The 26,236-nt window shown below is 47.7% G+C and overlaps 1 protein-coding gene and 1 pseudogene across 3 annotated transcripts in view; both read left to right on the forward strand.

The window, feature by feature from the left end:
* TTLL11 (tubulin tyrosine ligase like 11) overlaps positions 1-26,236 on the forward strand; it is a 250,608-nt gene that overhangs the window by 181,182 nt on the left and 43,190 nt on the right. For all 3 annotated transcript variants that reach the window (XM_055319618.1, XM_055319630.1, XM_055319625.1), the window contains one exon: positions 22,757-23,008. In XM_055319618.1, coding sequence (XP_055175593.1) covers positions 22,757-23,008 — 252 coding nt within the window. The remainder of the gene's footprint in view (positions 1-22,756; positions 23,009-26,236) is intronic.
* On the forward strand, positions 24,722-25,595 carry LOC129506198 (death-associated protein 1-like; annotated as a pseudogene).

The following is a 26,236-nucleotide window of genomic DNA, read 5'->3' on the forward strand; positions in this document are numbered from 1 at the left end:
GGCATCTGCAGATTTCCTTCCACATTCCTTGCTGTGCAGCCACGACATTTCTGTTGCTTCATCTGAGAAGTGTGACTCACTCCTGGTGGGAATAGTTAGAAAAAGAGGGTCTAGGAGTTAGGCAGTGAAGAAGGAAGGGGGAGGGACAGGGTGAGTGCCTGGGGCATCAGAACTGACCACACCCCCTGCAGGTGCTGGTCCCTGGGTCCCTGGGTGAGGGGGGCTGATTGGCTGGCTCCTCCTGGGAACCAGGATGCGGTCCAAGGCCCCCAGCTTTAGCAAGGAGGAGGAAGAGGGGCTGGAGGAAATACCTCGGGATCAGAGCCCCTATTGGAAGGTGGGGACATTCCAAGCCCTTGGCATTCACAGCATCCTGTGGCTCTGGCTCGATCCAGAGGGTAGATTCAACAACTCGAGGTTATTAGATGAGAGATGACTGAACCTTCAGATGGCGAGATACACACACGAGCACACACACAACCACACACACGCAGAATGAAAGCTCAAGGTGAATGTTATCTGCAGCAAAGCAAAACATATTCCAGATGTCTTGTTCAAACTGGGAGGGAGAAGGATGCTAAAAATATCGAGGGAGCAAAGTGTGACAACTTATTGTTGCTAAATTTAAGATAGAGAAGATAAGATATATCACTTAGTCCTCTGCCTTTATTGTTTTATGTCGGTGAACATAGGACGTTGGGAAAGGGCTTTAATCAGTTTGTTCCTGTCCTTTGTTCCACTGTCTTTCTTCTTGGCCATGAACCCTCCCATGTTAGACATTGTAGGGATCTGAGCTGGTGGTTTTATGAACAGAAAGGGTTTCTGTAGCCATGTCCTGGCTCTCATGGCATCCTAATGGAGCTCTTTTTTCATAGGTGTGTCCCCGCACCAGATGTAAGCTCTCACAGGCAGGGCTCTGTCTTACTCATTTGACATCCCCTCTGCCCAGTGCTTGGCACACAGGAAGTGCCACATGTTTATGTCACTTGCTTATCACACTTGGTGCCAACCTAAAGAGGTCTGCTACCTACAGCTTGGTTCAAATCATTGGAGTCCTCGCTGCTCCCTCCCCACGGGGGTGTTTGTGGTGTCTGGGCACTTTCTAGCTTTGCAGGCCCCGGTGGAGGACTCCCGAGCCATTTGAAGCCACTCTGTAGAAATTACTTGTATTTGTCTCGTGCAAAACAGCTTGCAAACAGTACTTCATTGTGCTTTCTGATATCAGCTTTCCAGATATCTATATAGACAGAAAACACAGATTCCTTCCAGTTTCAGACAGAATGTCTTCCTCAAAACTTCAGCTTTCAGAGATTTCCATAGTCAGGTACTGGCCAGTTGAGTCGACATAGCTGGAAGAATCTGCATCTCCTATACCAGTAGCTACATCTGTCTTGGGGTGGGGGGGGGGAGCAGAGGGGGAATTAAAACTATCCCCAATTCTCCCCTCATGTGTGGGAAGCAATGTAATGGAGTAGGGAAAAGACAGGTTTCCACCACAGAAAGACTTGCTGTGAGTCCCAGTCCAGCCCTTTGTCGACTGTGTGACTTTGGTCAAATTATTCACCTTCTCTGAGCCTCAGGTGCCTGATCGGTAAAGTGGAGCCAATAGTACCCAATTCAGAGGATCACTGTGGGAGTTAGAAGTAATTTTTTGGAAGATGTGATCATAACTGGGTTAAATCTCACCTACCCCATGCATACACACACATGGAAAAGGATAGAGAAACAGAAGGACAGACAGAAGAAATCCTGGAAAAAAAACTCCCGTCTATTAGCAGTGGCTGTTAGGTGGGTGGTGAAAAAAGGGGTGAATGTTCTCTCCTTTTTCTGCTCTTTGGTATCTTTAAATATTTTTTCCATGAATATATATATTGACTTTATAATTAGGAAAACAGAAAATAAAGAAGGGTAAAATAGGCAAAAAGAAATAATATGCATTAAGTACCAGGCATAAGTTGGCACTCAGTAAATTGTAACTATTTTTACTAATTAGTCATTATGCCTAATAATAATAATTAAGCTTAATGATTTCCTCTGGGACCAGAGGTTGTGAATTAGTCTGTTGGTGGCAGCTGATGACTCCCTCTCAACAAGAGGGAGTTCTGGGTTCACTTCCAACCAGGCCACCCCTCCCTTGCCTCCCTAATCCTTCTGTTGATGCCCGAGCTTCAGACTCTCCAGTGTTCCCTCTGCTTCCCCCACAGAGCAGCCCCAGCAGAATGCCTATGGGAGCACACTTTCACACAGGCAGAGGTACACTCCGTGGAGGGGTTTGTCCAAGGACAGTGGCAGTGGCCAGGGTGGGACATCACCATAGCTTTATTGACAGTGGGTCAATTGTCTAGGGGGGTTAGAGTGAGCACCAAGAGTCCCATCTATCTCTTCTGTTTGAATAGCAGACAAGGTTCCCGAATAAAGAGTTTCCCAACATCTGAACCCATCTTGATGCTGCTAGTTGGCAGGTCATGGAAGTGAAACATGTCCCCTTTCCTCTCTTATAGCATAGTGATGATATTGGTCAGAAGTTGGCCCAAGTGAGACTTTTAGACTAACCTACCAAATTCCATAGGGTCCCACAGTTTGAACCAGATAGAATTAAATTTCTGCCATAAGGAAAGAGAAAGTGAGGTCCCTAACTAGCTGGGTGACTGTATTGTGAGCAAGTCAGTTGGCCTCTTGAAACCCGTGTCCAAAGTATAAAATGAGAGATCAACACCACTGGTCCCTGAAATCCCTGGACATTCTCAATTCCATGACATGCTGGGGATAAACACAGTTGGTTCTGAGAAGAAACTGGACTCAGAGGTTTTCTCTGCTCAGCAGGCAAGCCGGCAAAGTGTGATGGCTAGAACAGGAGAGGACAGGAATCCTCTCTGGGGGCTGACGCTTAATCAGTGTGGCCCCCATAGGTGACAGATGATAGCAGGATGGCAGCTTGTGGCTTCTAGAACAGTGGAAACAGCAGGTCCTTCACAGTGCATGTGAGCCCCCCTTGCGTCAGTGTTGGGTGACCCATGCCCGGTACAGTGGCAGATGCTGTATGAACCACACCGACATCTACTGTTGGGCACCCTACAGGAGCTCTGCCATCACCCCACAGGAGAGGCAGCTGAGACGCCGGAGGCTGGCTCACTTTTTTTTTCCCTCACATTCTTTGTGCCTCAACAGCATGCTCAGTGCATGGCCCCAGGAATCGGATAGTGAATGAAATTTTCCTGCCCTCATGGAGCTGGCAGTTTAGAAACAGCTACAAAGTAAACAGACATTATGGTACAGTGTGAAAAAATCTTAAAAAAAGAGGTAAAAAAAAAAAGAAAGAAAAAGAGGTAAAAGTAGGGTGTCATGAAGCATAGTGAAGAATTCATCCACAACAACAGAAGGTGGGGCGAGGTGAGAGCAATGACATTCCAGACAGAAGCAACAGCATGTGCAAAGGCCCAGGGTTACTTGACAAGGGGAGAACCTGGCGAGCCTTGTGGCCTGGCTCGGTTTACATGGGGATGAGGAAGAGCAGAGGCTGCAGGGGACACAGCCAGCATGTAAAAGTACTTGACCAGGCCAGTGACCCTGCAGGCAGAGGGGAGTCAGTCATTCATGCATGCACACACTCGGCCAGTATTCGGCCGAGAGCCTGCTGTGTGCCAGAACTGAGTTGGCAGTAGTGAACAGAACCATCACACAAATGTCTGCCTTTGTGACACTGACACTCTTTCCTGGAGGTGGGGGGTGAGGGGTGGGAGATGGACATCAACAAAGTAAATGAGTAAAATCTACACTGATAAATAGCAGTAGGGCTGTGGGGAAGAATGGGCCAGGCAGGCACTCGGAAGCTGGCGGGGTGGGTGTCAGAGCTGTAGGCAGAGCAGCCAGGGGAGGCCTGCTGGAGAAGAGGATGTGAAAGGAAGGAGGCAGCAAGCCAGGGACAGGTTTCCGGCCACGAGGTGACATGGTCAGATCTGCCATCTGCTGTGACATGGGTGATGCGTTGGAAGGGGAAGTTGGAAGCAAGGACACTGGTGATGAGGCTGTTGAAATTCAGGTGACCCACCAGTGAAGTGACAGGTGGTGGTGGCTTGGAATCTGAGGATGGAGAGAAATGGGTGGGCCAAGGTGACAGAGGAATAGGAATTGGCTATTTGTGGGGTTTGGGAGTTACCTTCCTCTTCAGTTCGTGGCTCAGGTACTACATGGGCATTAAATTTCTTCTCTGAGTCGGGGAACAAAGCTGGAAGCTCAGGTTTGGGGCAGAAATTGATGGGTTTGAAAGTATTTTTGCCCTCCTGCTGTGGTGTTCGTAGTCGCACTGTTCACAATAGCCAAGAGGTGGCAGCAACGCAAGTGACCATCTGTGCCCAGAAGAAGGGATAGACGGGATGTGGTACTTGCATGCGACAGAATATTATTCACCCTTTAAAAGGAAGGAGGTTCTGACACCTGCTACAACGTAGATGAACTTTGAGGACATTGTGCTAGGTGAAAGAAGCTGGATGCAAAAGGACAACTACTGTATGGTTCCACTTACATGAGGCTCCTAGGGTGGTCAGATTCATAGGGCAGGAAGTAGAATGCTGATTGCCAGGGGCTGTGGGGGGGTGGGGGGGGGAACTAGCGTGTAACAGGCCAGAGATGTGGATGGGGGTAGTGGCTGCACAACCATGGAGGTACTTAATAGCACTGAGCTGTACCCTTAAAAATGGTAAATTTTGCTTGATTTCTATTTTATGAAACTTTTTAAAAATGTGTTTTAGGTAATTTACCCAAAGTCATATGGCTAGCAAATCTGGCCTATCTCCGGGATTCCTGTAATACCCCGGCCTTTAATTCTGAACTCTCTCTGCCTCTCGCCCTTCCCTGGTTCTAGACTACCTGAGATCACTTGGTAAGTGACCTGGTGTCTCTGGACCTTTTTCCTTCCTTGTAAGGTGGAGATGACGCTTCATGGGGTTGCTCTAAGAATTAGATGAGCTCACAGGCTTGCCTCGGTGAGATTATATACTATACTCTATAGCATTGCTCTTCTTATGTCGGAATGCCCTGACTTTGGTAAAACAGCACGGACCTAATTGGAATCTATGCTCCAGCCCTCGTGAGCTGTGTGACCTTGGGCAAGCCACTTACCTTCCTGAGCCTCAGTTTTCATTATAAAGAGGGCCTAATATTTTCTACCTGGCAGGGACGAGGGCAAGACTAACTAGGACCTTTGTTCACAGTCCCCAGGGCAGGGCCTGGACACCACAGCCTCCGATAAACAGCAGCCATTCCTGTGTGGACACAAGATCATAGTTACAGCAGGAAGAAATTAACCCAGTGATGTGACAAGGAAATTTAACAGCCTTCTCCACTTCCACATCATTTAGGCAGATATAGTGCCTTCCTTCCGGGAGTTGAGGTGTTGATAGAATCCTGAAATTACACCTTTCTGTTGGCATCAGTAAAAGGATCCCAGGGTCTGCTTTGTTTTACAAAGGAGATGTACTCAGCCAAGGCTAAATAACAGTTACTGAGCTCCTGCTCGGACCTGGCACCAAGCTGCTGCCGGAGAGTCAGAAGTGAGTCAGACAGGGCGCTGTCTGCACAGAGCTGATTGATATTAGCCAAGGAAAGGGGCAAGAATATTATCACAGCAAATGGAGCTGGGAGACGTGTATTCTTCCTAACCCATAAAGCCTGAGTGCCAGGAAACCTTGGACAGATTGCTCTCCATCTCCGGAGCTCAGTCCCGGTCTACAAACAGAATGAGGACCACTAGTCTCTATGATGGGAAGCTCTTTCCTCTCTAAATGCATTGATTCCTTGGTCCCATCATGCTCTCTGGAAGCAGTCTGCAGGGCATAGGGTGTTCTGGGAACCTGGACCAAAGTCACTGCCTTCTGTGCCATACAAACTTGGCCTTAGCGGTCAGCCAAGAGGGGCTTGACCCTGTGGCATGCTGGGACTCCAGCCACAGAAGGGTGAAAAGAGGGAGAGTGCTGGGAGGGGGGCAGAGTCTGGAATGCAGAGACCTGGGGTCAGTTCTGTAGTCCAAGGCTACTACAAGCTAATGGGAACTGGGCACTGCTCACTCCAGACTCCCACCATGGACTGGGGCTCTCTGTGTGTCCCTAAGCTGTTTGGACCTGATTCCCCAGGAGCACACCTTGGCAGGGCAGGAAGAGGTGGCCTGTGAGAGCAGGTGCACTCTGGCCTCCATCTGCCTGTTCAGGGGGTGGGAGCCCCTCTCCTCAGAGCAAATTCCTACCCAGGGGAGAAAGGAGAACCTGCATGGAGGATCCTGAGGAGTTTGCTTCATGAATGGGCCTTGTTTCCCCTTCACCTGTGGGACAACAGGGAAAGTGTTCCAGCACCTTCCTGATTGTTGGTCTGCCTTCTGGTGCTCTGTCTATCTCATGCCAAGGCACGGTCTGCTCATTTCACATGGAATGCTGCACCCATGCTTGCTTAGGCCAGAATTCAGTCAAATCCAGCAAAACCGCGTTCAGGTCCTGGGGATCATTGGTATGTGCGCCGGCATAGTGTTTCCTCATCAAATACTCAGTAGCCAACCCAAGTAGTCTAACATGGGAAAGAAAAATCGCAGGTTATCATTCAACCACTGTTGCATCCATATGCATGAAGCTGAGGGACCTGACTTCCTTGCAGAATTAAGACAACCTTTAGAGGGACCCATTTCTGAGAACTCACTATCCACTACCCCCAACTATTCCCCACCACCACCCTACAAGCCAGAGTAAATGTTGCTCCAGGCCCATGGCCACCAAGAAAATGGCTTGGGGTACCTACATGCCATCTACACTCTTGAAGAGTTTCATGGGCTTCTGCCACTTAAGAAATTGGTCACATTTAGAAAAATTTAGCTTCAGTGAACATGTCAAGACTATATAGGAAAAACATACTATTATCTCTAGAGCTTGCCTGAAACAACAGCCTTATTCCCAAAACAGATATTTTGTGAAACCCACCATGACAGGCTCATCAGAGCTGGAGACAGGCCCGCACTTAGTTACCAGCCTCACAAGGACACAGACATCTCTGCTGGCTTCCCATTCATCTTCCACACATGGGCTCAGAGGAGATCTTCCCTGCGGCTCTTCCTTCTGGCTCTTGGGTTCTGAAGTTAAACATCTTACAAGCTTGGTGCTCCAGACAGGCCCAGTCAGCCAGGTGTGTCCTGGGGAGAAGTTTTCCAAGGTAATGACTCAGGATGTTTTGATTTGGCTTAGCTAACACTTATTGGAGGCCTCCTGTGCACCTGCCACTGTTCTACTTGCTTTCAGAGGCATCATCTACTACAACTGGTGGGGTTAGCTGCTTCAGAAACTGCCACCTGGCACTGGTCTCCCGGGGCTGCAGAAACAAGTTCCCCGTTGGCCTCAAGCAGCAGACATACATTCTTTCCCAACTCTGAGGCCGGAAGTCTGAGGCCAGGCGGCATTAGCCGGGTCATGGTTCCTCCAGAGGCTCTGGGGGAGACCTCCCCCTGCTCCTTCCAGCCTGTGGGGGCCACAGGCATTGGTTGGCTCGTGGCAGTGTCACTCCAATCTGTCTTCTCTTCTCATGGCCTCTTCTCTACCTGTCTTGTGTCAGATCTCACCCTGCCTTTGTCTCCTGAGGATACCTGTTCTCCTAGGTTTAGGGCATACTCTAAACCCAAGATAATCTCATCTCCAGAGCCTTAATTCTATTACATATGTAAAGTTTCCTTTCCCAATACCGTCACACAGCCAGGTGCTGGGGGTCAGGGCCACTATTCGGACTCAGGGCCACTATTCAGCCAGCTACAGACCTGTGGCCATCTTCTGGTTGTTCCCCCAAGTTCACACTGTGAGAAAAGGTCACAGTAAGAGGTGGAACCTAGGCTGGCCGGCTGGCTCTGAGCTCAGACCTGCAGTCAGATCCTCAGCCCTCAGAAGCCATTACATACAAATGTGGCCAAAGGGCCCTGCTCTTAAAAAACCTACAGCTAAGGGGGAAGGAGCTTTGCATGTTGGTTATGAGTAAGGGCTCTTATGTTCAGTCGATCCTGATAACCTTGGGGAAATTATGTCACCGCACTTGTGTTCTTGTAGGAAAATGTCTCATATGGAAAATGGGAATCATATTAAGAATAATAATAGCCTCACATGGCCACAAGGAGCAGATGACAGTGTCAGCCCACAGGTATGGAATTCAGCAAGAACCCAGCTGCCCTGACCCTGCAGCCTCTGCGGTTAACCACTGTGCACCCTGCTTCCACTTGCTAGGACTCCCCAGAATATTGGAATCAGAGCCTCTTCTGAGTAGAAAAGGGAGAGTGTCCAGGTCCCCAGGAACCTAGGTGAGGACGAGGGAGATGGCAAAGCTGACTTCAGGGTTTTGAGCTTGGCTCAGTTGGGAGGATGGGATTGCCAATAACAATATGGGTGGAAATGGCAAGAAGCAGGTTTGTGGGGTCCAGAGACACAAATCGTGCTCAATGTGGATGCAAGTGGGACACCTGGGCAGATTTGACTGGCAGGTGTTGGACTTCGAAGGTGACTTTTAAAAGCAACTCTGAGCTTAAGAGTAAGGGAAAGAATTGACACTGTTTGGCAAATTCAAGTGCTATCACAGGTTAAGCTTCTCAAGGGGCAGAGGGCAATCAAGAAAAAGAGAAAATGAAAGTATCAGTACTTGCTGATTCATGGTTGCAGCACTCAATGTTCTCACCTGTAAAATGGGCACACTGCTGTTTTCTTCTCAGGCTGTTGCTCAGGTGGCATTAGATCATGGATGGGAAGTTGCTCCATAGACTGGGGTTGGAACCACCGTAGCCTAAGGCAGCAGGTCTCAGCATCAGCCACATTTCCCTGGAGGCTGAGGGCCCCCTACCCCCTACAGGAAAGGCATATGGTGCTCTCCCCGACCTCTGTGTTGTGGCTGAGGAAGCAGTAATTGTTCATTCATCAGGTTTGAACTGGGTTTGAATCCATTCATGATCACCAAAGGAACTGTATGATAACAACCGGAATGTCCCCTTGCCTGGGCGAGGGGTGCACTGTTGCCAGCAGCTTTCATGTTTCAGACAAACAGGTGAAAGTACCTCCTGCAGCACTTCTGCTGTGCCACCCACATCGCTGGACCCCCTCCGGTGTGTCCCCCTTACTGTAGGTAGTTGGTGACGTTGCCATGACAACCAAGGAAGAGGCCAGCTCTGACTTTAGCTCCCCTTGGTGCCTTTTAGTCGGGGAAACTAAATGATAGGCTTTCTCTTGTTTTCCTTTTGGGGCGCGGGGTGCCCACCACTTTCCTGTTGACACGGAAACCTTTTACTTCTGCCAGGCGAGTTGGTCAAGTGAGGATATTAATTTATTTGAATGGGCATTTGGAGAGGCTATCGTGAAAGACAAAAGTGTCAGTGTGCCACGGTTTAGGACGTTGTATCACAAAAAACTCACTGCTCCGTATGACTGTCCCTCGGGGAGGGGTGCTGAGTTGGGTGTGACAGCCTCTACACCCCCATTGGCGTGTTTCCAAATCTCTGGGACTGTTCAGGTCTCTTGTATTGGGGACCAGAGATACGTTGGGCATTCTACAAGGTTCTCTGCATTTGGAATTCTGTGTCGTTCTCACTAAACCCCCATGCATTTAGTATCATTGCCACCATTTTGCAAATGAAGAAACAGAAAGAGAAGTTACGTACCTTTCCCAGGGCTACTCAGCTAGTAAGTGGCAGTCGTAGGCCTGCTGGGTGTGCAATCTCCACAACCACCCTGCCCTAACCTTGTACTTGAATTTACAGTCTCTCTAGGGCCATCTGGGAGGCATCATCTAAAAAATGTATCATGATAACTAAACATTTAGTACTTTTGTGAGAAACACCACTGTACACTGTCTGGATGTCTGCTTAGGGAATTGTGCAGTGACAAGAGAAATTAATACTTTAATGGATTTTGACAACTCAATGTTAGGGGAATTCAAATGGCATAGAGAAAAAAGTTAGGCTTTCTCTCTGGACCTGGTTGGTAATATGCATATGCTTAATGTATTAGCCACCTTTAAAACAAAATCTAATTTTGTTAGGACTAAAGTTCTGGGAGGGAAGGACTGCTGGGAGCTGGAGGAGGCAGTTAAATCTTCCTGGGTGGGCTTCAGCTGACCAGAAGTCGCTGATTTTTGACATTTTGTTCACACTTACTCTCCAGCCAGGATGCTAGGCTCTGGTGTTCTGTCTCTTTTTTTTTTTTTTTTTTTTTTTTTTTGGTGTTCTGTCTCCTTATCAAATCCCTCCAAACCTCTGGGAGGGGAATTCTGTTGTCCAGCGCCGTTTTGCAGAAGATGAACAGAGGCTGAGTGAGACCCCAACTTCCCCAAGGCCATACAGTTAGGAGGGAGTGAAGCTAGGATGCCTTATTCTTATTGCCATAAATTATTATCGTTGCCCTATTACCATAAAAAATATGGCTTTCTAGAACCTGAAGCTGAAAATGACACCTAGAGGTCACCCTGTCCATTTTCTTGCCCATAGGCAAAATTATACCAAATTCTTCTCTTTGTCTTAAAGAATACTTTTCTTACACAGTCATCTGTCAGCATACTTTTTTTTTTTTTTGCATTACCTATTAAATGTGGAGTACTATGAGGGGAATAAAAATGGATTCTATTTTCAGCAAACTCGCAGTCTATGGAGGACAGAAGCCACAGACTTACACGGCCATAACATAAGTTTAAAAAATGATAGATTCCACAAGAGAGGTATAAATGAGGTGCTGTGGAAAATCCAGAAGAATGTTTCTGGTGGGGGGGATGAGGGGAGGCTTGGGGGCGGGTTGGCATTTGAAGTGTTGGCATTTGCAGGATGTGTAGGATTGGGGCCTGGCTGTTGGTGCTAGGGAGCAGGACACAGGCAACCAGGGACGCAGGGTAGGGGTGGGGGGCTGAGCCTGCAGAAACTGCTGGGCCTGAGGGCATCTTATGAAGAAAGACACCAGAAAGGTCAGTGGCAATTAGGAGGGCCATGGTAACCCCAGGAGGAGCAGAATGTGTGAAGCAGTGGAGGAAGAAAGGCAAACAAAGCGTGCTCACGTGGAGGTCAGGAGAGCATCAAGCACACCAAGTGACCCGCTCTAGGCTCTGGCCCACTGGGCCAGGGTTCCGATTGCAGTGTCCTAGCAGAACAGCAGCAGAGAACCCCATTGGCACTGCTGAAGCTTGGTGGAAGCCCAGAAAGAGTAAGGTCTTGAGAGTCAGAGCCAGATTACCAGATGATACCATTTGGGAGGCATGTGACCTTGAGGATTTCACTTAACCTGAGCTTAGCTCTATTGGATAAGCAAAATCTAACACTTATTGAGTGCTTACTGCATGCCAGGTGTGGTTCCAAATGCTCGACGTATCTATATTAGCCCATTTCATTTTCACAATTCTGTGACCTGGGTGGAATTATTATTATCCCCATCATCCAGACAAAGATAGCAAGGCACGAGCAGGTTAAGAGACTTTTCCAACGTCACCAAGCTAGTAAGCCAGCATTCCAACCCAGGCATTCAGGTTCTAGTATACATGTTAATATGTAAATCTTAGGTCTTGTGTGGCTGAACCACAGTAATTAATGTACGGGAGAGTTCCTGGCACATAGGAAGAGCTCAGCAAGAGTTAGCCCCTCACCCCCTGGTCAGAAACACATGCAAAGTCAGGGCATCCTTGCCTGAGAAAGATTTGTAGGATCGACCCCATAAGGCATCACTCACATTAGTGAAAATCCCATAGAGACTGATGCACAAGAAAACCGCCTCAGAAAGCAAGATCCAAATGCCTTGGCCCCTGGGACACTGAGTGAAGATAGTCTTGTGTTCAACACCCTTACTGCAGGTTGACAGCCAGCCATATGGCACCCCTGGGTGGGAAGGACCCTCAAGGACAAATCAGGGACATGCGAAATTCACAAAGTGGGCAGATTTCATCCAGAACCTGAGGAGGAAGGATATTTGGCCTGAGCTATGCCTACTGAATCCCGGGGTTAGGGTTCACCAGGAATCTAGTATACAAAAGAGAATTAAGGATTACCACAGAAAATGAACTACATTTGGAAGAAATTGAGTGCCAAAAAGAATTACAGTTGAAGCAAAGGATAACTTTCTCCACATGGTTTCCCCCACTTATCATCTCTGTTCACACAGGCCTATACTTTGGTGCCGAACTGTGTTTAAACACTAAAAGCGCTTTGTGTTGCAGAGAAGCCCTGAGTATGTAATTAAAAGGATCCCTTCATTAGCACAACTAGACAGTGAAAGCTTGAGTTGGCCTTTTCTGCTAATTTTTGGAGGTGGTAAAACAGAGGCTAATACAACCACTGATTGCAATTGTCACATAGTGCTTTGCCACTGCCCCCAGGAAATCTTGGTTCTTCTCGAAGAAAGACAGGATCTTCCCATCAGAGGGAGGGACAAAGAGAAAGGAGGATGCGTGGGGTCTGGCAACCGGAAGTGGAGGGGTGCGGCAGTGTGGGGCTGCCACCAGGCTCCAGGCCCAGCCTTCTCATCTTGGCTGCTGACTTAACCTCTCAAAGCGTCAGTATCCTCGGATGTAAACTCGAGGAAATAATCATTAGATTGTTGTGGTGAGAAGTCAATGAAACACAGCCCAATTGTACCGCCGTCAGATAATGTTGAGTACCGGGACGCCCGGGTGGCTCAGTGGTTGAGCATCTGCCTTTGACTCAGGTGGCAATCCCGGGGTCCTGAGATCAAGTCCTGTATCGGGCTCCCCATGGGGAGCCTGTTTCTCCCTCTGCCTATGTCTCTGCCTCCCTCTGTGTGCCTCTTATGAATAAATAAATAAAATATTTTTTTTAAAATAATTTAAAAAAAAAAAGATAATTTTGAGCTCCTGCTATGTGCCAGGCCCTGTGTTAGAACAAAGACTCACACAGGAGGGAGAGAAATGCCTGCCCTCCCGGGACTTGGAGTCTAGGGAAGGAACCAGGTGTCAGAGAGATAGTTGCAGCAACAACCATTTCGGCATGATAGTGATAACTGCTGTGAGGAAAAGTAATGCACATCACAGGGTCAGCTTTGGGCAGGATAGAGATTGAAGGTCTCTACATCTTGTGAGGAGAGTGATGAGGACCATGTTCAAAGTCCCGGAAGTTTTTGAGAAAGGAATGGCTGATTCTGGCTCCAAAGGCTGTGGAAAGCTTTCTTGGGAAAGGTAGATTTGAAGGGTAGTGTTTTTCCTGTGGATCATTTGGGAAAGCATGTTTACAGAGAGAGGGAGGAACGTGGAGGGTGGAAGGTGAGGCAGGCAAAGCAGGCCCCAGTGCTCTGCTCACGAGGAGGGCGCCTTGGGCAGGGGCAGTCTATGCAGGCCTGGCATGTAGGGAAAAACCCTTCTCCGAGGTCTGGTGAAAAGCCTAAGTCTGGCCTGATCTTCCATGGAAAGACAGCAGCCAATCACCTGGTGGGGTTAAAGTGGGAACTCCTCAGCCCTTTGGGCTAAAAATATTTCTCTTCTCTGACCACCAGTGTGGCCTCAAGAGTCTGAAGCTTTTCATTCACAATCAGAATGTTAGCCACTCTGGCTTTAGTGTTTTGGGGGTTTTTTTTTTCTTCTTTTTTTAAAGGCTCTGGACAGGAAGTCAGGAGAATTGGGTCTGTCCTCGCCACCACCTCTTGCTTGATGGCTCACCTCAAGCAAGTGTCTGCTTCAACTTCTCTGTGCATTTCAAAAGAAAAATGAGGTGAGAGGACCCCCAGGGCCCCTGCTCACTCCATGGTTTAACTTTTTCTTTATGTGGGGAGCAGCAATTCTTTTGTGACATTGTTTGGCACCTTATTTTGTGACAATAATCCTCAGTAGAGAGAACCAGGATGTCAGATAAGGGGCAGTTACCCAGTGAGGTCTGAGAAGAGAAGACTCATATAGGGGATCTATTCAGGGTGGGACAAGAGGCAGGTGCAGTCTGACCCTGGGCACCTTGCCACGCTGGGCACCTGGACTCCCCAGACATCAGAAAAGGAGGACAGTCCAGTCTAATTACGTGAGTTTTGGGTAGAACAGAATGTCAGACAGTGGTTAAAGAAACCCCATACTCTCCAGAGTTCCCAGCGGGGTATAATGATCTCTCCCATCGAACCTGGAGACTAGAGAGTGAGCTTTTCGAGATGATGGCATACAGGAGATAAATATGTTGGTGGTTATAATCACAGTGGCCAACCAGTATTGAGGCGCTGTGCCAAGTACGATGTGTCCACTTTCTCTGTAATTACATCAGCCCTATAAGTTAGGTGCCATTATTTTCCCCGTTTTTTTGTAAGAGGAAGCTGAAACTTTGAGGTTATAGGACTCACCTGGGGTCAGCCTGCTCAAGAGTGCAGGGCTGGGATTCCAGGGGACCACCAGGCTGGTGCCCTGTGAAGAAGAGCTGCCCGGCAGCACCATTCTCTAGCCCCCACGGTGGTGTGCTTCCCTTACTCCAACTGCCCAAGACAAAGAGAGCAAGGACGCTGGCAAGACTCCTGCTGTGTGCGAACCGCCAAGCAGAGAGAGCCCTGTTAGAAAAGAAGCATATTGCGAGGTCTTTGTAAAATGAGCTGTCAGTTCTTTCATATGGAAAATGAGAGGGCTGAGCCCCATGACCCCTGAAGGCCCTTCTAGCTCTGAGATAGCGAGAGTTCTGGGTCTGTGGGAATGGAGGCACCGGAGTAAGTCCTCATGTTCGTCCTTTTGTTAACTCATAGCCTTGGCAGGAAGATGGTCCTGCAGCGCTGAGCCGCACCACCCCCTATCTCCCCCGACCCCACGCCGCCTGGTGGCTCATCCCTGGTAGGGATCGAGGCCTAGTCCGTTGCTGTGGCTGCTGGGGCCCTTGTTCATTCATATTTGTGACAAATGCTATGCATCAGTGACTCGTGTGAGCCTGTGATGGTAAAATAGGAATTGATCGATTGATTTGGCAATCAAAAGGGAACAGCCCCATCGAGGTCAGTGCTGGTTGCTCCCAGGTCATCACACTGAGGTCAGTTACAAGCCCCACCCCCCACCCCGCCCCCCAGCAGATTCGTCTGGATGCTTCATAGGCAGGCTGCGGTTTTGATCCTAGGCAATGCAACAGCTTTGTGCCAGGCTTAGGCCGGGTGTCCTCCCAGCCACTCTCCCACCCCACGCCATCCCATAAGTAAAAGACTTCTCTCCACTGTCGGAGGTGAAAATGCGTTTAGAGAAAGTGCATAACTACAGTGAATTGTAGCAGTATGGAGTGGAAAGCATCTGGGCTTTAAACTCAAGTAGATCCCCAGGTTCAAATCCTCACCCTTAGCCATGTAATAGCTGAGTGGCCTTTGGAAAGTAGGTTAACCTCTCTGACGTTAATTTTTTTCTCATTAGTAAAATGGAGCCTCGTATAGTTTGTTAATAATCACAGGATCATTGCCAGGCTGGAATGAGGTGTTACAGGTATTCTGACTCTCAGGCACCAGCACCTGGTAACTCCTCACGTAGGGAAGAACCATTGTGCACCAGTTAGAGACAAAGACTCTGGCACCTGCCCACTGGGTTTCTTATCCTGGGTTTCTATTCAGTCCAGGATTAGTCTGTCTCTTCGTACCTCAGTTTCTTCATCTGTAAAATGGGAATAAAAATAACACACACTCTGTAGGATTTCATCAAGGTTAAATTTTTTTAAATTACAGTTTCTGGCACATAGTAAGTACCACCAATATCATCACCCTATGTTGGTCGCTATTGCTCTCACACTGCGCTATGGAAGGAAGTGATCAAGGGAGAGAGCAGTGGCCAGGTGAGCACCTGAAGGAACATGGCATGGAGGGGGCAGGTAGGAATAGACCCAGCATGGGTCTTACAGGGACTGGAGCATTGGACAAACTTCCCTGAGTCCTTTTCCTCATCAATTTGGAAACACATGCTTCACTCATTCTATCATCTTCTCTTCAAATAGCATAGCACCACCATCAAGCAAATGGGGCCATGTGATGGTAGAGATTCATCAAGTGACAGAGCTGGGCTACAGGGTAGTTTCATTTGTTTTTAATGAATTCATCCTCCAACTCTTTAAATTAGCTGCTGGGCTAGTTTAAGGCACTTCTCTGGTACATGGTTTTTCCAAGAATGACAGTTTTTTTCAGGAATGACAATGCGCATTGGAAATCCAAAGGGACTGTGGAGCAGGTCTTGGCCACGTGGTGGGGAGAGGAGCCTGTTTACCTCCTTCTGCCAGTGTAGCACCATTGCCCACCAGGCTCTCCTGCCAACCAGTGGATTGTCCAAGGTATTCTCTCCCTTTCTATTCCCCATGGTCAAGCACTAGCCAAATCCACCTTTTCCACCTTAGACCTTAGCCTGCATCAGAATCACCCACAGGGCTTGCTAACCAGATTGCCCAGCACACTCATAGTTTCTGAGTCCATAGGCCTGGGGTGGGGCCAAGAGTTTGTATTCCTAACAAGTTCTCAGGTGCTGCTCATGCTGCTCAGGTGATGCTCAGGGCATATGCTTCCAAAACAATTGACCTAGAATATTTCAGGGGCTTCCTAACATCATTCAATCCTCTGTTGGCAGGCTCATTCACCTTCACCACAGTTCTGATTTTGCCACTCCTCTCCCTTAAATCCACCCCTTCTGATCTCCCACACGATGAAATCCAAGAACCCTCATCTGACATCCAAGAATCTGTAAGACCTAGACACCCTGTAGTAGCTTCCTGGTCATATTCCCACCTATTCTCCTTCATACATGCTCCTAGGACCCAGCAAAACGACCTCCTTCCATATGCTCTAGAGCCTACTCTGGAGGCTCACCTGGCCACTTCCACCTCACTCACTTACTGTTTACAGATGGGTCTTGTTGTCCCCCAACTTGGTCACATGCTCTGGGTGATAAGAACTGTGTCCACCTCACCCATGTATCTGAGGCCCCTGGGACAAGTAAGTGCCTGGGAAATAGTTCATGAACAAATAAATTATTGAAGGCATGCTTAACTAGAAATGGAAATTATTTCTCTGAGAGAATGCACGCACTTTCTCCAAAACTGGAATTTGACTTTGCTTTATCTACCTTCCTATTTTGTTAATTTCTGGGGATATTTACAGTGTATGCCTAAGGAAAAAGAAGTCTTTGTTTTGATTTTTTTTTTAAGATTTCATTTATTTATCCGTGAAAGACACTGAGAGAGAGAGGCAGAGACATAGGCAGAGGGAGAAGCAGGCTCCGTGTGGGGAGCCCAATTCGGAACTCGATCCCAGGACCCCCGGATCACACCCTGAGCCAAAGGCAGATGCTTAACCACTGAGCCACCCAGGTGCCCCTGTTGGGTTTGATTTAAATCAAATTAGTACACACACAAAAATCAGATTAGCACAAGATCTGTATAGTGAGCTAAGTATGGAATGTGTAGTAATATAGTCCTAAGTATAAATTATGATTCCACTACTGATTTGTGATGTTAGGCAAGTATTTAGGTTCTCTGGATCTTGGGTTTCTAATCTGTAAAATGGCACTAGTTTCTACTTACTTCATAGAATTGTTATGAGAAACACTGAGATGATATAAGTTGTTTGGCCCAACGCTTGACATAGGAGGTCTCCAATAAAAAGCAAGCTTTCCAGGCAAAATGGAGATAGGTGGTTTTTCACAAGAGTTTTAACAAGAAAGAATTCAATTTTATTTGAAAAATGATAATAGGGAAAACATTCCAGAATTCTAATGAGTCAAGGATATACCAAATTCAATTTAAAAAAAAAGCTATCCTAAAGGACTAGTAAGCTTGATTTATGTTTTCTTTATCAGTCACTTTTATTTCATAAATCTGACATTTCCATTAAAATGCTTTTAAATAAAAACAGGATTTTACAGTATTTGTGATAACTTGGATCTCAATGTGATTATTGGAATCAGCTCAAGCAAGATACCATTTCTCATTGTTTTATTTCATCTTCTAGATCAGCTACATCTTTACTGTCTTCTTCCAATTGAGTAAAACACTTTCTTGTGAATTTGTGGTTTTGAGTCCATGAAAATAGTATCTGTAGCTTTGAAGGCCCTTTCTATGTTGAGCTTATTAATTGGGATTTGGGAAGGAAGGGAAATGGCAGTCAGCCAGTAAACACAGCCTTGAAAGAAATGTGAAGGGCTCACATTAAAAGATAAAAAACACCTATTCTGCATGGCTCTGAGTATAGGGTGGGGTGCAGGCTGAGGACAATGGCAGGAGACATCCTCTGACACTACTGGGAAAACCTTCCCAGCTCGAAAGGTCCCCTGGAGGTGGTGGGGTCCCCATCACCAGGGTACCCCAAGCAAAGGCCACCACCGTGGACCTTCTGCCAATGAAATGACCCACTGGTGCTAGTGGCCGTATCTGCCTGGGATTAAAGTTTCTTCTCTGAAATGGCATTGTCATGGAAATGTTCTGGAACTAGATAGCAAGGATGGGTACACAACACTGTGAACATACTACATGCCACTGAATTGTACACTTTAAAGTGATTAAAATGGTGAATTGTAGGGTGCATACATTAAACCACACACCAAAAACTAGATGGCATCAATGGACAGAATGACCTCCAAGGCAGCCGCTAGCTGTGATATGTTTCTGAGTGGGAGCACATCGCCTAGGGACCCATTATCACATTCCGTTTAGTCAAAGAAAGGCCATGTAGACACTCAACTGAGGGGGTGGCTAATTAAATTATGGTTCGGGCTTAATACCAAATATCACACATCAATGAGAAATTATGCTCATGAAAACATTTAATGCCATGGGAAGACACTTGTAATGTCATGTAAAGTGTAAAAAGAAGGATTTACACTATATGTAATATGATGCTAACTTTACAAAATATAGATAAAGGGATCCCTGAGTGGCACAGCGGTTTGGCGCCTGCCTTTGGCCCAGGGCGTGATCCTGGAGACCCGGGATCGAATCCCACGTCGGGCTCCCGGTGCATGGAGCCTGCTTCTCCCTCTCCCTATGTCTCTGCCTCTCTCTCTCTCTCTCTGTGTGACTATCATAAATAAATAAAAATTAAAAAAATATATATATAGATAAAAAACACAGTTTATCCCTGAGCTGTGGACTACAAATGATTTAGATTCTTCTGTAAATTCTTCAAAATGTCTACAAAGAGCATGGATGACTATTACAACCTAAAAACACTATTTAAAACACAACGTAAATAACAATACTTTGGATTCAGTGACCCTCACCTGTGTGAATCATGCTGCACTTACGAGGGTTTGAGTGGCAACGGATGAACACAGGTTGGAAGGACAGAGTTATAATTCTGGCTCAGCCATGGCAAACCTTGCTGCATCTCAGTTTCTTCACCTGGAAAAGGGGCATAAAAATAACAGCCACTTCACAGGGCTGTGCGAAATGCGGATGAGACAGTGAAGGTGGGACAGCTGACTGGGAAGATTTCAGAGCTCGCTCTATTGGCACTGAGCACATTCAAACCGTACATTTCCAAATCTTCCCTCTAACAAAAACTTAATGAGTGCTCATAAAGTCAGTGATTGCCACTTATCCAGTAATTTAAGAGCTAATTTCCAGTAACACTGCTACTCTTTCCTTAACTGTCTTTCTATAACTTTCATGTGGAAACATTTCATCTGAAAAGTAACCACCTGACTTTTATTTACTGTCTTGAATTCAAGGAGATGATAATAAAACCAGCTCAGCTGGAGGGAGATTGCACCACCCCACCTTTTCCAGCAACAGTGTTTCTCCTGAGGACTCCAGTCTCTCTTTGGTGGGAGGGAGGCTTTGTTTCCCCAGAACCATCCATGTGGCTGAACTCGAGAAGTTTTCCTGGGAGCCTGGGTGGCTCAGCCGGTTGAGGGTCCAACTCCTGATTTCAGCTCAGGTCATGATCTCAGAGTTGTGAGATCGAGCCCGGTTGTAGTTGGGCTCCATGCTCAGGAGGGAATCTGCTTGGGATTCTCCCTCTGCCCCTTCCCTGACTAGTATGCATGCTCACTCTCTCTCTCTCCTTCCAAAATAAGTAAATAAATCTTAAAAAAAAAAAAAAAAAAAGCAGGGGAATTTCCTTCTGGCTGTTCTGGTTCTGCCCTTGCTTTGAGACCCGTGCCAAGACCCACCTAAAAGGAACTGTGAACAGAATTTACAGAACTTGACTCAAACAAGGGGGTTCTCTTTCTTAGAGGCTAACTCCTTAGCCCAGAACGAAGGGAAGACTATTACAGCAGGGCTGTCAAGGCTTGCTGTTTCTCTATCAAACCTGTTCCCCCATTTTAAAGAGCTTACAAAACATCATAACCTTGGTATTTTATTTGAGACATGTCTTGCCACTAAAAGCAAACTTTCCCAATTCAACAAATTCAGATTCAATGAAACATTTCCCAAGCGCCAAAAGTGATCCTATAGAGATAGAGTTGGATGAGATGCGAGGGAGGAATTGGCATATAGACAAATACAGTGCCGCTTGACCAGAGGAACAAAGAAGCAAGTCTGAGAAACAGGAGTGGGGCATGAAAGAGAATCACTAACACGATTGAGGAGACTGCTGGACTTGTTCTGGAAGTGGAGCAGAAATGTGCCAGGCAGCCAGGGCCAGGGGAAGGCCAAGGAAAGCAGGTACGAAGATACCAAGATGGCCTGACTTGGTGACTAATGATGTGCTTGGAAGTGGGAGGACAGGGGATGAGGCCATTTAATCAAGAAAAGAGTAGAAAATGGCCCTGATGTTGAGCTCAATACCATGTGACATGGTTCTGATTTTCCTGGAGTTAGGCAGTGCTATTTTTTTTAATTTTTATTTATTTATGATAGAGAGAGAGAGAGGCAGAGACACAGGCAGAGGGAGAAGCAGGCTCCATGCACCGGGAGCCCGATGTGGGATTCGATCCCGGGCCCCCAGGATCGCGCCCTGGGCCAAAGGCAGGCGCCAAACCGCTGCGCCACCCAGGGATCCCAGGCAGTATTATTGATGAAGTACAATGTGCTCAGGGTTCTGTCTCAGGAGTGGATGCATGGGTGGGAGAAGGTTACACCAGTTCCCAGACCAGCTGCAGGCAGCACAGCAGACATGAAAGTGAGATGAGCTGCCATGGCAGAGAGGCTCCAGCTGTGGAAGGGAGCTGGGTGTCCAGTGGGCACTGAATCTCTGGTCCAGAACTGGCCACTGAGCAGCGGAGTGAGGGGGTGGCAGGGAGTGCCCAAGGCCTTTGAGGGTATAGTGTGTCTAGGGAAGTGATTGGAAAAGAAGATGGAGAAGAAATCCAGAGGGGGCCTTGGTGCCAGAGTGAAGAATATTAACTTCCTTGTAGGCACTTGGGAATCAGTGAAGAGTCATAGTAAGGAGCAACCCAGCTAGGTTTGCTTCAGAAGAAATGCCCCATGGGGCTCCTGGATGGCTCAAGAGCATCTGCCTTTGCCTCAGGGTGATTCTGGAGTCCCAGAATCGAGTCCCACGTCTGGCTCTCTGCATGGAGCCTACTTCTCCTCCCTCTGCCTATGTCTCTGCCTCTGTGTGTGTGTGTGTGTGTGTGTGTGTGTCTTGTGAATAAATTTTAAAAAAAAAGAAGAAGAAGTGCCTTGTGGGATGCCTGATGGCTCAGCTGATTGGGCATCCAACTCTTGATTTCAGCTCAGGTCATGCTCTCAGGGTCATGGGATTGGGCCCTGAGCCTGGCTGCGCCCTGAGCACAGAGTGTGGAACCTGCTTGGGATTCTTTCTCTCCCTCTCTCTCCCTCTGCCCCTACCCTCCCACCTGCCACCTCTCTTGCAATAATAATAACAATAATAATAATAATAATAATAATATTTTTAAAAAGTTAGAAAAAAATAAGGAAGACCTTCCTTGGTGCCAGTGTCTATGGGTCTATGGATGGGAAAGACTGGAGGCCATCGATCTAGTTCTGGAGAGAGTCAACAAGTCCCAATGGGGGAGAGCAGAGCTGGTTTCAAGAAATACTGAGGACTTAGAACTGGTGACAGAGGCAGAGAGGAGGACTGGCATTTATCCTGACATTTCCTGCTTGGGTAGCTGGCAGATGGAGGTGACATTCACGGAGATGGGGAATGTACAGTTGGGGTGAGGGAAATGGGAATTTTCGTCTGGGGTAGCTGGGGGTCATCCTGAAGGTGCCACTGGTGGTACCTTCCCCATATGCGGGTCTGGAAGTGAGAATATTCCAGGCCAGAGGTGGATATGTGAGAGTTATTAGCTGTGGAATTTTCTTGGATATCAGAATAGGATAGCCAGACTCAGGAATCACAACACTATAATCATATTTTTTGTATGAGTTCCAAATAAGAAAATAGTTAAGCCAGAAAACATAACTGTGCCTATTCCTAGAATTGGATAACTGATGTATCTTTGCAAATTGTTCATTGAACTGTGCTTCTGGATTCTTGCCAGCCCTCAATGAGATTTTTATATTTCTTAATTATTCAATTACTACCCACCAGTAGTGGATTTTGAAATCAAAACTAAGCTGCTCCATAAGAGAGTATTCTCTTGAATCATGAGTGCGGTAAAGGAAGATGTCCATATTGGGAAACCAGAGGAAGCATAAGCTTCCGGTCCTGGCTCTGTCCCGGGTTCAAGTCCCGGCCATGCCACACACTAGCTGTGTGAGCTCGGGGAGGTCGCTTCTCTGGGGTCAGCTTTCCGGTCTATACAATACAAACAGTGACAGTGCTCACACCTCCTGAGATTGCTTGGACTCTAGAGAAAGGTGAGTATGTGAGGGAAGGTGCTTTGCCTACTATAAAGCCCACTCCAGATGCTGGATGTGCCCTTAACTGCCCGTGTTCTTCAGGTCCCAGCCGCACAAGAAGCCATTAGCCGGGAAGGAAGGTCCTTCTGACTGTGAGCCAGCCGGCACCTCCGACACCAACCCCAATCCTGAAGCCCACCTGCCCTCCATCTGCCTCAAGCAGGTGTTCCCCAAGTATGCCAAGCAATTCAACTACCTGCGCCTGGTGGACAGGATGGCAAATTTGTTCATCCGGTTCCTGGGGATCAAGGGGTCGATGAAGTTGGGACCAACAGGCTTTCGGACTTTTATAAGGTCAGTGAGACCTGCCCCTCGGGCGTGGGATTCGGGCAGGGTGCAGTGCAGCCCTACATCTGGCTGGTCCCACCTCCCTGACCGCTCCCAGGAGAGCCTGTGGCCCTAGGTAAGTGCCCCGATTGGGGTTGGATTGCCCTGGTGGCTGGCACGAGGCCTGCGTGGTACGCTCTTGTTGAGTGACTTCATGGATGTTACAAATAGGACAGCATTCACTCGCAACCTTCCACTTGTGATTAAACGGCAATGCTGTGCTACCTTGAAGTAGGGCCTTAAACCGGGTATAAAGACTTGCCCTGGATTCAGAAAGACCTTGTATCTCTTATGCTGGGGTGATGTTCTTCCATTGGTATGTCGCTGCATGCTGAATGTTTGCAGAGCCACAGCAAAGAAACAAGGTGCATCTTTCCCAAGTGTCCATTTCAGGAGATAAAAGTTAAATAATTCAGCTGATAAATAATTTAATGTATTTATACTAATATAAAAATAGCACAGTTAAATCATTGAGTATAAAACAAAATTTGCATGAATTTTAAACATAAAACATGAGGATACCTGGATGGCTCAGTCAGTTGAGCATCTGCCTTTGGCTCAGTTCATGATCCCAGGGTCCTGGGTTCGAGTCCCACATCAGAGTCCCTGCTGAGTGGGGAACCTGCATCTCCCTCTGCCTGCTACTCCTGTCGTTCTCTCTCTCAAATAAATAAAATCTTTAAAACAAACAAATAAAAAAAATCATAAAACATGAGATACAGCAATTGTGTTTTTGCTGCAGCCTACAAAATAAGCCATGCCACTTGATCATTCATTCACTTGCCTCTATTCTCTGGGGCACTTTGAGGTGACACAGGAGTATGTATCTGAGGCAAGACTTACTAGCTGTGTAACCCTTGGGCAAGTTAGTGACCATCTCTGAGTCTCAGTGATCCTATAAAATGGGGAGCAAGCCACGTATGCGGCAGGATTGTGTGTCACACACCTCAAGGCAAGTATTCGATGCGGCTGTTGTTTTGCTCATCACTGGTTTTAATATTTCTACCTTTCCCCTCAAAGTCACATTCCTCTCAGTTTTATTCACTAAAGCAAATAATTAGAAGCCTTGAATTGGAAACATTTTGTCATACGCTTTTCTCCAAATGAATTTTATGAATTCTAACTCTGATTCTTTGATGTTCCTGATGGGATGGTAAACAGAAGAAGCAGCAGGAATCCTTGCCATTTCAGGAAACCTGAGTTTCCTTGCACAGTGATTTTGAGAAGGGCTTTATGTTCACTTTGGGAGGGAGAAGGGAAAGCCCAGTGGAAAGAGCACAGGCTTTGGGTCTAGCTTCAGAGCCAGGCACCTCACTTAATAGGTGTGTGGCTTTGGGCAAACCCCTCACCTTCTCCAAATCTTGGTTTTTTCATCTATAACATGAGAATAATCTCTCCTGCCTATCAGGGTTGTTATGAGGTTGGAATGTAATACATCCTAAAGCACCTGGCACAAAGCTTAGGGGAGGGGTCTCGTGACCATTATTTCTATCAAGCAGTGGGAATTCTCAAGAAAGTCAACAGACACATGTTGTTATTTCCCCGAGGATACTACCTGATACCTTCTGACCCATTAAGGAATTGCATTTGATTCGTAGTAATAGATACTCATCTGCAAGTGGTTTGAGTGGTGAGATTTGCCGCGCGGCCAGTCGCCCTCCCGGCCTGGGCGGTGTCCTCATGTCTTCGCCTCCCGAGGGGAAGGTAGGGACGAAAGCCGGACACCTGCCTGCCGTGAAAGCCGGCGGGATGCGCATCGTGCAGAAACACCCACATTCGGTCGGACGACCGGGAATGGGAAAGCCCCAGCGCCCCCAAGCCGACCGTGTTCATCTCCGGAGTGATCGCCCGCGTGGACAAGGACTTGCCCCCGGCGGCCGCCCAGGTGGCTCACCAGAAGCCCCAGGCCTCCACTGACAAGCATCCTTCCCCGAGAACCCAGCACATCCAGCAGCCTTGCAAGTGAACAAGGAGGACCGGCACCTCCATCACCAGTGCCTCAGTTTCCCCAACTTTTCTATTTCCCCGGCAAAGATTTTCTTCAAGATACTGCTCCGCTGGGAAATCTAAGACAAAGTCAAGTGCCCCTTCCTTTGCCTTAAATTTCCATATCTGAAACTAAGAAGGATCTGGCCCCCCACCTTGTGTCCTGGGAGTCCTGGTTGGTGGCATTTGAGGATCATTGTATCCCTACAAGTGCTCTAAGCAGAACTCACCAAGGCCTGATGAGTCAAGTGAAGTTTCCAGAGTTCAGCTTTACTTCTGTGTCAGCAGTCATCAAAGGTCCTCCTGTGGTCTTAAAAACAAGAGGGCACACATTTGGGAGGAAGGGATTAAGGCTGGTGGGAAAGTCGCCCATTTCCTGCTTTTTAGTAACAGGACAACGTGTCTTAACAGCAGGAGGGCAAGAAGGGCATTGGTTACAGAGCGGGTTTCAGGAAGGCAGGGTAGGGAAGGGTTTTGGTGCAAGTGGCACCAGCATTCCTGAATTCCCCTCCCCTTGTGTGGGGGGAGGTCACTGCCTAGGGGGGGCCCAGGTGCTCCTGGGAAAAGCCAAAGAGAAGCTCCCATCTTTAAGTTGGCTTTTTAATCGCAGGAGCCATATCCTGGAAAATTAGAAATCTAGGCAGTCTGCCTGCAGGGAGCTCCTCCAGAAGGACATCTGCCTCCTGAACGAGAGAGAACCTCCACCAGGGAGACCGGGCACACCTGCATTTCTTGTAATCCTCTCTAGAGCTGCTTTTGAGTTCTAGAAGTGACCAGCAACTAGTGGAGGAACCAGCTTTACTGGTTCTGGGACACTATAGCAAGCCCACTGCATGCATGCAAAGACGGATGAAAACCTGCCCCGTTGTCTCCCCAGAGAAAGGTAGAAACACCACATTCCATTTGAGCTAGAAAACACCTGTCAGTCCAACTGAATTCCTTCTGCCCAAGCGCAGGTTTGCCTGGGCCTGCGTTCACCTGGGCGCGTCAGATTGTCCCTCAGCACCTCGTTCCTGTGCGGAGCTGCCTAGACTGCTCCCTGGCTCACGGCTATAGAGTGTTTTATTTTTCTGAAAAGCCAAAGGGCTGGTGTGCTCAGAGGCTGCAGTCCTCCAGAGCTCCAGATGCTTCTGGAGCAGGTAGGGCCCTGACACGCCACACACTCGTGGTCATACTCGCGGCAGGTGGGCAGTGGTGCTTTGAGCGCCG

This window comes from Nyctereutes procyonoides, unplaced genomic scaffold (genome assembly GCF_905146905.1).
Source record: "Nyctereutes procyonoides isolate TBG_1078 unplaced genomic scaffold, NYPRO_anot_genome, whole genome shotgun sequence".
Taxonomy (NCBI): domain Eukaryota; kingdom Metazoa; phylum Chordata; class Mammalia; order Carnivora; family Canidae; genus Nyctereutes; species Nyctereutes procyonoides.